This window comes from Rutidosis leptorrhynchoides, chromosome 6 (genome assembly GCF_046630445.1).
Source record: "Rutidosis leptorrhynchoides isolate AG116_Rl617_1_P2 chromosome 6, CSIRO_AGI_Rlap_v1, whole genome shotgun sequence".
In the NCBI taxonomy this organism is placed as follows: Eukaryota; Viridiplantae; Streptophyta; class Magnoliopsida; order Asterales; family Asteraceae; genus Rutidosis; species Rutidosis leptorrhynchoides.
This window is the reverse complement of record NC_092338.1, coordinates 78,781,887-78,792,963: the sequence shown is the minus strand read 5'-3', so window position 1 is coordinate 78,792,963 and position 11,077 is coordinate 78,781,887. Positions and strand designations below refer to the sequence as shown.

At 31.4% G+C, this 11,077-nt stretch overlaps 2 protein-coding genes and 2 long non-coding RNA genes across 7 annotated transcripts; all 4 read left to right on the top strand.

The window, feature by feature from the left end:
* The first annotated feature begins 716 nt into the window (after positions 1–716).
* On the top strand, positions 717–1,919 carry LOC139853796 (uncharacterized). The gene is made up of 3 exons (XM_071843151.1): positions 717–1,124; positions 1,195–1,306; positions 1,507–1,919. The coding sequence occupies exons 1-3, from the start codon at positions 717–719 to the stop codon at positions 1,917–1,919; spliced, it is 933 nt and encodes a 310-aa protein (XP_071699252.1).
* Positions 1,920–2,899: 980 nt separating this feature from the next.
* On the top strand, positions 2,900–5,762 carry LOC139853795 (probable sugar phosphate/phosphate translocator At3g11320). The gene is made up of 9 exons (XM_071843150.1): positions 2,900–2,987; positions 3,193–3,350; positions 3,435–3,544; positions 3,648–3,754; positions 4,200–4,249; positions 4,374–4,425; positions 4,534–4,596; positions 4,814–4,872; positions 5,353–5,762. Exons 1-4 carry the CDS (start codon positions 2,900–2,902, stop codon positions 3,703–3,705), a joined length of 414 nt encoding a protein of 137 aa, XP_071699251.1. The 3' UTR covers positions 3,706–3,754; positions 4,200–4,249; positions 4,374–4,425; positions 4,534–4,596; positions 4,814–4,872; positions 5,353–5,762.
* A 56-nt stretch (positions 5,763–5,818) lies between these two features.
* On the top strand, positions 5,819–8,146 carry LOC139851580 (uncharacterized). The gene is made up of 3 exons (XR_011760661.1): positions 5,819–7,204; positions 7,406–7,435; positions 8,061–8,146. It is a non-coding gene; the product is annotated as an uncharacterized lncRNA (long non-coding RNA).
* Positions 8,147–8,224: 78 nt separating this feature from the next.
* Positions 8,225–9,839, top strand: LOC139851579 (uncharacterized). 4 transcript variants are annotated; one of them, XR_011760660.1, is made up of 6 exons: positions 8,225–8,274; positions 8,385–8,458; positions 8,533–8,632; positions 8,712–8,783; positions 9,023–9,134; positions 9,661–9,839. It is a non-coding gene; the product is annotated as an uncharacterized lncRNA (long non-coding RNA). The 4 variants fall into 4 exon arrangements; XR_011760658.1 differs by having other exon boundaries at positions 9,266–9,839; XR_011760657.1 differs by having other exon boundaries at positions 9,023–9,839.
* The last annotated feature ends 1,238 nt before the right edge of the window (positions 9,840–11,077 follow it).

Sequence of the window (11,077 nt, the reverse complement as noted above, 5' to 3'; positions counted from 1 at the left end):
ATATATAACAATTATCGTGTTTTTCAAGCGTATGTTGAGATTTAGCTATTGGGGTTTAGATATTAGGGTTTAAATATTAGGGTTTATAGGGTTTAGAAATTTAGGGTTTAGGGTTTAGATTTAGGATTTACATTGAGTTTTTAACACGAACGGTTCCATAAATCCAAAATACCAAACTCTAAATCCTAAACCCTAAACTCTAAATCGGGCTAAATTTTACTTCACAAAACATGAAAGAAAAAAAACGTTCATATTCTTCACGAACAATATTATCTTGAATGTTATTTTTGTCGATCGTGTTCCCGCCTAAATAATAACATTCATCACGAAGTTTCTCTTCTAAATGTTCATATTTTCGTGTGATCTTGATGCCGGAAAAAAAATTTCCAAAAAAACGAAGAAAAAAAAATTTGCTTCCCCCGCTTCCCCCGATTGGTTAGTGAATTGCTAGGGAAAGTATTTCCGTAATATCTTGTTATATATATATATATATATATATATATATATATATATATATATATATATATATATATATATATATATATATATATATATATATATATATATATATATATATTGTTGACAGGGTTAACATGGATAGTGAGATAACCAAGAAGATACACAAAATACATTGTGTTAATTTGTTGTTGGATTCATACTATACAAGTGATCTTGATGCGACTTATTATTATAAGTATATACACAAAGAACCATGCATGACTTCAGCTCAAACAGGTGAGGCTTGGGTGATGGAAGTTTTAAATGGTCATCCAATACGATCTGTAAATGCATTTAGAATGCATCCAGATTTGTTTATAAAATTATGTGGAGAACTTGAAACAAACTATGGATTGCAGTCAACTGAAAAAATGTCCACATTTGAGATGGTGGGGATATTTATGTATACCTTGGCATTGGGATTATCTAATAGAGATGTTATGGAGCGTTTTCAACGTTCAGGGGAGACTATTAGTAGAGCATTTCATGAAGTTCTAAAGTCGATAATTGGTAGAGATAAAGGTTTCCAAGGTCTGGCACGCAACATTATAAGACCAAAAGATCCAACTTTTCAACTAGTACCACCTCAAATCATGAACGACAAAAGATACATGCCGTATTTCAAGGTAATGCACTTATTAATGTCGTTTTTATTTATTTGAATTGTTACTTCTCTAATGTTGAAATTATATTTAGGATTGTATTGGATGTATCGATGGTACACATATAAGGGCATGCATTACAGAGAGTCAACAACTACCTTATATTGGTAGAAAAGGAGTACCTACTTTCAATGTAATGGCAACGTGTGATTTTGATATGTGTTTTTACATATGTATCAGTCGGATGGGAGGGATCAGCACATGACACACGTGTTTTTATGCACTCAATCCAAAATAAGTCAATGAACTTCCCGCAACCACATGAATGTAAATATACATATCTATGTTATTGTTTCATGTTACTTTCTGCAAATTCCAACATGATTTGTTTAAACTTTATTATCAGGTAGATATTATTTGGTTGATAAAGGATACCCGGACAGAAAGGGATACCTTGTTCCATATCCCAAGACAAGATACCATCAATCTCAATTTCAAAAAGAGCCCCCAAATAATATGCAAGAAGCATTCAACCGTTCACATTCATCTCTACGAAGTTATATTGAGAGGTCATTCGGAATTTTGAAGAAACGGTTTCACATACTTAGTGAAATGCCAAGGTTTAGTGTGCAAACACAAATTGATGTTATCACGGCTACATTTGCATTGCATAACTACATTCGTACTAATAGTCAAGAAGATATCATGTTTGCAATAATCGATGAACATCCAAATTACATACCACGAGATGAGTTAATGATGTTAATAATCATGACACACGCACCGAAGGACTATTTGAAGGAAGAAGGAATGAGATGAAACATGTTCGTAACAATATTGCTGCTTCAATATGGAATGATCGTCATTAATAATTTAGTAGTATTATATATGTTTTCGTTATTAGTAGTATTATATATTATATATATATATGTTTTCGGTTATTTGGTAATGACTATGTTTTATTAAACTAAAATAATGATATTTAATTATTTTTTCTAGTATCCATTTTTGTCATTTTACTTATTTTATAACAGCTCCAGCTACTTTGGCAAACAATTAAATACATTTAAAAAACTTCAGCTAAACGCTTGCAGCTAAACGCATGCTGCTTCTACTAGTTTTGCCAAAAATACCCGCACCCATAAGAGTTTCATTCTTCATCACTCGGCTAATAGTGTTACGAACCAAATCATCCATTCATCTTCTCTTTCATTCATTCAAATTTAGGGTTTTCTACAAATCGTCACTTCAATTCTTCCTGCTTTGGCCGGCTGTTACATCGATTCAGTATTTTACACAACAAATTGCTATGGTAAAGTATTTTTTTGTTTAAAGTTTTTTTTTTTTATAATCACTGAATGAATAGCTTCGAATACACAGATCTACGATATATTGTTCGATCATAATTGCCTTTCTCAATATATTGTTCGATCATAATTGTCTTTTTCAATTTATTAATTATATTAACTGTATTGATTGATGTCGAATTTGAACTCTATTGATTGTTGTTGCTGCTTGGGTTATGGTTATTGCAGTAGTTCTCCAAATTACGGTTATTAGTTTTAGTTGTAATTACAGTTTCGTAATATTTAATTTTCTTAGGTCTTAACGATTCATGGTTTGTTGGAAAGTTCAAATTGAATTTTCTGGACTTATGTTCTTTAGATTTCGTTGTTTTTTGCACGCCTTGCTACAACTTAGTTGTGTGGCTTCATCGGCATTTTTTAATTTTGTAGTATTATGTGTGTGTATTCTGATGCTAAAAGTCGATGATAATTATGAAATTTTGTAGTATTATAATGTCTGCAAAAAGTAATTATAATGTGATGCTAAATACCGATGATGATGAAGACGACTATGAGGTGGACAATATAATGTCTGCAAAAAGTAAGCTCAATCTTTTTTTCTTTAGTTTTAAAGCTTCAAAATGCTGTTTCAAACCTGGTATATAATTGAGTTAAATTTATATAAGTTATAATGATATTGGTAAATTTTGGCAACAAATGAGGTAAGCTGTCAAACAGTCGATAAAATAATTGTTGATTTGTATTAAGCGTGTTGCTAACGAGTAACTACTTATTAAGTTGTTTAGGTCAGAGGCTGAAGTTGTTGAATCTTCTTCTATATATGGCTCCTATTTCCATTACACTTCTTCTACCCGTAACCATGTACATGGAAGAGAATGTGGTTGGGGTACAACCATCTGACCAACTTCAGGGCAAAAAGCATACAAGTGCTCTTACACTTCAGGTCAACTATTCTATCTCTCTTTATGTACAATTTCTTTATGATCCTATTTTTTATAACAAACCTTGAATATATAAAAATTGGTAGCGTAAAAGGTGCAGTAGTAGCAGTTTTTTTGTTGATGGAGTATTAGTTAGTAATCCATTCAAGGTGACTGGTATGGCACGGCAGCACGCTACACACGCTAACGCCCCGAGGTGAGTATTCTTATCTCATTATCTAATAGCACTCATATAAAAAGTATGTCTTAGTGAAGTATATGATGCTTTTTGAAAGTTATTAACCCAATCCCGAACTCAGAGAAAAGAGGGCGTGTTTTCTTAGTGGAGTATTTTCATTCGAGTTGAGCATGTCATGACGGAGATGTGAGTGAGAAGTATAGACTTGCTCGTGTTATCCAAAATAAGGTATGGCGTTTTCCACTCCGATTATTTTCTCAACATTTGGCATGATAAATTTCATATTGTTATTGTTTTATAGTTTCGTGATTATATATGACTGTTATCAATGAAAGAAAATATTTGTGGAAATAATTTTATTCTATGGTTGCTCAAATTTTTTTACTACTGTTTCATTATATACTTTTATTTAGATATAGAAGGGTATGATATGGATATAAGTGATATATTTTTTAGATACTTTTGCAAATCCCTCGATCTTAGAACTTTAATGATTTTTTTGGGTTGTGTTTTAGGATCACAATTAGTATTTAATTTAAGATAACTGAAATCCCATAATTATAGCCCTTTATTTGTTGATGAACATTGGATTGTTAGATCTGGTTTGGGTCAAGATAGTACATGTTAAAATGAGCTTTATGCATTTTGATTGGAATAGCCGTTATTTGGGCAGGTGAAATGGATACATCTTCCTGTACCAAAACCCTCTGAATCTCCAAAAAGGTAACAATATTCTTTGGACTAAAAATGTGGGTATTCATAATGATTTTTGGATTTGGTTTTGGTAAGTGATTTTCGAAATCTTTATTTAGATATGATACGTTTTTATTTCGATATGGTTTGGTAGGAGAAAGGGTGAAGATGTTTAGCGGAAATGGATTATTATCAAAGTAAAACAGGTTTTTCTGGAACTTCGACAATGTAGCTTTAGGGTTTGATTTGCATTTTGTTAATGATGGAAGTTTTTCTATTTCATGTATTGTTGATTTTTTTAGTTTTGACTGTAGTAAGAGGCTGTTTTTACATTGTCACGGATGCGATAGCTCTCTTCTTCAAAGAGAAAATAGAAGGTAAAAAGTCTAAGGAGTTTCGATAAACACAAGTGTGTTTTTTTACCTATTATCTATGTTTTCTCACTTAATATCTACTTAAAATCTTTATTTTTGCGGTTAATCGAAGCTATGTTTTGAACCAATTATGGTGTTTAATCTGTTCTTTTATGTTAATTAGTAGGTTCCTAAGCTGGATTCGAAAGTGTTTAATCTGTTACTTTATATTAATTGGTAGGTTCTTTGTCTGATTCTTTGTTGAAACCAACATTAAGCAAATCTCTTCGGGCTCCACATGTAAGTCCTCTCTTTTTACACTTATAGGATTATAATATTTTAACATTACTATTGGTATTATAGGTGACGATTTTTGACCCACTTACTTATGAATGGGTCGGGTTGTGCTATATTTTATCTCTAATGGGACAATTCGTTCGACGGGTAAACAATTCAAATTGTTGAAAGCCACCAACAATGTATTTTTAGTGAATAACCAAATTCCTACTGAAGGAAATATATTATGACTGAAACACTAATTTTCATCATTAAATTTGATAGTTGGCACATTAGTTAGGTAAAAGCTTTACCTGATAGGGAAACAATACTTTTCCACGTATATAAGGGACTAACTAAATATTTGAGTAGCTAATTTTTAGTCAGACTGTTATTAGTTTCTAGGGGTTTTTTCTACCAGTTACTTTTAATTTAATAACTTGCTCTGTTCCTCTCATATATCTTGCCATAAAAAGTGCTCTAACCATCATATTAACTGATCAGGTTATAACTGAATAAACAAATTCTATATAAGTTAGAACTAGATTGCTATCTGATAGATGAGGGTGATGAATTTGATAGCTGCAAGAACATTTTCCTTAAGTTGGCTATACCATATTAAGTTGGCTATAGCATACAGAAGACATAAGCGTGATGTACGTACATTTCCTTTCTATTGATCTAAAGTTGTGAGTTCTTTGAATCGTCCTGTTACTCCGTTGTTTTCATCATCAAAAGCACATGTAAGTACATCTTAGCATTTTGGTATATATTTGTTTGTTATGTCATACTTCTCATTACCACATATAGTACTTTCTTTATGATCTTTTGGATGAGACTTGAACTAAGATACTATGTACATACTAATCTATCGAGAGCAACATAAAATACATTAATTTTGTTTATTTCAAATTGTACCATCATAAGTATTAATTCTGTTTATTAATGATTGATGTTCATGTTTCAAATTCAATCCCGCTGCAAGTCTCCGATGTTTCTAATTCATCTGCCTTTAAATTGAAAGAAGAGTATCCACTGAAGGTGATGTGGAGGAGAGTCTGTTACCAAACCTAAATGTATTTGAAAGAAGTGATTTGGGTAGGAGAAACATATAATAAGTGATTCTGGGTTTGGTTTACACCCGGTAAATTTTTATTGTGGGGTTGAATAGGTCAGGTAAGATTTACGCATAGAAACTCTCTGTTGTGATTTATAAAATTTGAAAGTAACTATCAATACTTACGGTGACTAACATGTGCGTTGAGTTTTGCTGTTGTCTACTTGCATGTGAGATGAATTTTATAAGAGTTAAATCACTCGTGATCAAGAATAAAGCCTTAGGAGTTTGAAATAAATATTATCTATGTTGGTACTGCGTTGTTTATAGCCTTCTGAGGGTCAAAATGCTATTTTCAGCTCACTTTTCTTTTTAGTTTTAACCCCCTTATGATTTGATTAAAATAGATGGTTAGACCCTGGCTTGGATTCATTCTCAGTCAATCAAAAAATGTGTGAGCCAAAAAAGGTTTACTTTTGTTTTGCTTCATTTTCTTTTTTGACCCGATTATCCTTTATTTCTATATACGGGCTTATGTTACGTACTATTGGCATACCCTAATATGCTAATGTACAAGTCACCTATAAAAAGCTACGTCACTAATTCAAATGGACTTATGTTTATTTTTGTGGAAGGTGCATGAATACATCAAAGTATACTGGTGAAGGATCAATAGTGCATATTAGAGAGTGTCTTCAAAGTCCAAACGGGCTATGATTTACATCATCTATTATTTACATTCTATATAAAGAATAGCAGCCCAGGTCCGATTTTCCGCTTCATTTACAAAAACTGCCTACCTAACGTCGTTTTCTACTGTTCCTCCACGTCATACTCAGTCCTAACATATTAGAGCAACAAATAAAATACAGAACCCACACTCTTTCTTCTTCATCAACACCCTCATGATCTTGAATGGTGATTGCTTAACAATTAACATTCTTGGAGAATCAACCCTCACCGCCACCCCATTAAACTTGAAATAATTTTCCGAACCAACCATGAATACTTTCACCTCTGTTACCCTCTGACGCGCTCCGGTTATGGTGGTCAACGGTGGTAACAAGGTCGGTTACTGTCACGGTGGTAACGGAGATGGTGGTAATAGAGATTGGAAAAAGTGCTACTGCGATTTAACGCTACGGTTTTCGATTTAGGGTTTGTGGTGATTGTGATTTGGACAAAATATTAGGGTCCGAACTTCATTATTTGGTCCTTTGAAGTTATTAGGATGAGGAATTAGGGTTTTAATCTTTTGATTTTGCTCCGCTTTCTTCGACTTCACATTATGGCTGAAAGGTTAGGGTTTTCATTTTGATCGTTTTTTAATCGATATATTAATCGTTTCATTTGCAAAGACATATGATTTTGCAACTTATTTTTTATTTTTCATTTATTAAATTTTGATTTTATGAGTTTTGCAGTAGGATCGTTAACTTTTTTTATTTGTTTTTCTATAAAAAATGCTTTTACTGAATAGATTTGTTTGTTTGTGATTAGGTTGGTTGTATTTGTTGCTGTGCGTATCAGGTATTTACCCTTTTATATAATTTTTAGTTTTCCTTTTGGTATCTGATGAACACTTGATTATTGGATGTTGTTCTTTTAAGCTGTATATGGTTTATGGAAGTCAATTGCATTGTCTTATTACTGATTATTTCTTATTTATGGTGTTTATATTTATGAAGTTCCTACTACATTGTTTCATACGGAGTATTAAATATTTGTGGTGTAGTATAACTATTTGTATGCTTAGGGTTGTAGAGGTGAACTGGTACGATTATTCGTTAACCAAAATAATTGTCTTAAGTCGTCCTATTTTCATTGTTAGTAATTCTTTTTGAGATATACAAAACTTATTGTCATAAATAGTTAGTATAACCCGTAGTCAAAAATGTTAGTAATTAAGGAACAAATATTTGGTGATCAAATTTTTAGAAATAAAACACGTTATTATTTTTTTTTTTTAACCTAAATGTTAAGGTTAATGCTTTCAGAAAGGAATTTGCTAAATATGAAAGAAATGTTAGAAAGGTATTTGCTAAGTATGAAAGAAGTGTTAAAATGAAGTTAACTATTGTAGTATCATGAACTCAAACGACAAGTCTATATGAGTAGTCCAGTCATATGGATTTAATTCTGGTTTTTGTAACAGTTCTTCATGGAGCTAATGAAAGTTCCAAGTTCAGAAGCTAAACTAAGAGTATTCTCTTCTAAATTACAGTTTAGTACACAGGTCTGAAGATGCTATTTACATGCATTTTGTTGCTACTTATAAGTAGTATACTTTAATTTAGTATTGTTTTTGTTCTTTTAGGTTTACATATCTTAGGAAAAATCTAAATGATGTGCATTTGTTAGTAGAACAGGTATGTTAACTTTTACTTTAATCGTTCAGTTAATCGTTGACTATTTAACTCATCGGATTAAACTCTACCTGTACATTTATGTTGTTGGTGTGCTTATATCATATCAGCAGTTCCGTAAAGTTTAGGAGACTCATGGAGACGATCATTTCTCTCCAAAATGCTTTGAACCAGGGAAGTGAAAGAGGTGAGTTATTAATCTATTTTTTTATGCATTATATTGCTTTTTATATCGAATAACTTTGTTATGGTTTAATTAAGGTGCTACTGTTGGTTTCAAATTGGATAGCCTCATGAAACCTAACGAAACACGTTCCAAGAACAACACAAAATGACGACCCTGTTGAAATATATTTGCAAGGTATAAACCATTGAATGTATTATTGTAAGTGGATAAATTAGTGTTATTTTTCTCATGTTACATCTGGTGGATCTCTTAGGTACTTGCAGACAAACTAGCTAAACTCCTTGATTTTTCCAAGGAACTTGGTACTTTGAAAGCTGCAGCAAAGGTAAAGTTAGTCCAAATTGACAACATGTATATTTATAAGTTGTATTTACATGTTTTGGGGTGTTTGTTACTCTCATTTACCTGACCCAAATATATAGTGTACATGTCAAAATATTTGGTGATGAGATGATATTATACTTTTGATGTGTAAATCGGTCCAATTTTACTGTACAATTTGTATGAAAATTGTTGTCTCTTTATGTTATGAGTTGATAAATTTGTTTGTTTTATGAAATACAGAGCAAGTGGTTGCTGACTTGATGAACTTTTTGGAACTTGTCTTACTAAAGTGAAGGAAGGTAAAATGACTAAGTTTAGATAAAGGAGCAGGAGAGACCATGACTTTGGGCGGGTAAGTTTAGTTTAGTCTTCCATTTATAACATTTTATGTTTTGTTTAATGTTTATTTGTTTTGAAATCATTTGAGTAATACCTTTGGATTTATTAAACTTATATATCCTGATGACTTGGAGAAATAATCAGAAAATGCAGGCCATACATTAGCAAAATGTTCTCTGGATCGATATATGATGCTAAACGTAACATGATGCTGATTTGGGAAATTTCGTTGAGATTTTTTGTTTTTCGGCCCAACGAAGTGGGCCACTCCGGGCCTCCTCCTAGTTTATTTATTGATGTTCTTAACAATTGCTTTCAATTGTAGTTCTATTTATTAATAGCTTTTACGATACTAACACTTTCAATACATTTACTTTCAATACAAATATTATCATTAATGAAGGGTTTCGTCATTGTAATTGAATTATACAGCTAATCGGTATCAATAATATCGTTTTCGAATAATATTTTATAGAGCTTTCGTGCAACGCACGGGCTCATAAATACTTGTGCATCATGTGAGTTTTGTGTTTTTGCAGGTTATCTAGGATTCTGAAGAGCAGATCAATGGTAAGGTCATGGAAATTTTCCGTGTTAAGCAACTCCGCCAAATTAGTATATTTCAAAAAGTTTTAACTGATATTATAGATCACTGCTCTTCATGATTCTTGCTGAATGTTGTTTCTTATATAAATTTTGGTTCTTTTTTAGTTATAATATAGACCATTTAACAATTATTATAAATTTTGGATCTAAAATTGTATTCTGGCAATTGTATTATATTTTATGCAATTGATGAACTTAATATTTAGCGGATTATATATATAACCAACATGGTTGTGAAAAGATACATCGTATGATGGATGAAATGGAACACCCCATGTAAATATCGAACTAGCGGTAATGTTTTGCTAAGTAAATATTTTCTATTTTTAATTTAAAACAGTCAACTTAAATTTAAATAAATATTTTTCAACTAACAATAACATATTTTAGTAATGTAAATTGGTTGAATTGAGTTCAACAATTAACATTTTACTATATTGATACAAGAATTTTCTCATTATTATTATTTAGCGTCTTTCGAAAGAATTAATGGGACTTCCTGACTTTCGGAGTGGTACAGTTTCATGCTTCAATGCTGTAGGAAAGGAATGGAAATGGTGATTAAAAGGAAAAAAGTCAAAGAAAAAACCTAACTTGTGTGTGTCCTTCGGATTTCCACGTTTTCGACAACAAAATCGTATAAAGCTTGGCAAAGAATGTTCATTCACCTACTGTTTTAAAGAACATGTTTTTTATCCGCATCATGTTTTCAACAACTCATAAGTTTGAGTTGTGTATTGTATAAATGTATTAAAAATACAATTAGGTTTCAAATTGCATAGAAGTACTAATGAAGAAATTAGGCGCATTTCTTGATTGGAACACAAATATTGTTTGACGGGAACTATAACGTTTTCAATTCTTATGATTTATATACTTTTGATACTGTCATTATCATTCTGTAACATGATATAACCTTTGACATTTTAGGAATTTACTTAACTGAGGAGTACCCGTGCATCGCACGGGCTCATAAATCTAGTATATATATATATATATATATATATATATATATATATATATATATATATATATATATATATATATATATATATATATATATATATATATAGTAGAGGGATCAAATGAGAACTTTTTAGGAATGAGAACTCTGAGAACTAGGTATTCGAGCAAAAAAAAATAACGCGGCCGAACAAAAAATAGCCATAGTCGAACAATTTTTATTTTTGGTCTTTAGATGCATTGTTTACTTGTTCTACATTTTATGTAGAACATGATGTAGAACAGCATGTAGAACATGCTGTTCTACACTTGTTCTACATCAATTTTCATCAAATTAAGTTAGGGTTTAGATTTAGAATTTTAGAGTTTAGATTTTAGGGTTTTGGG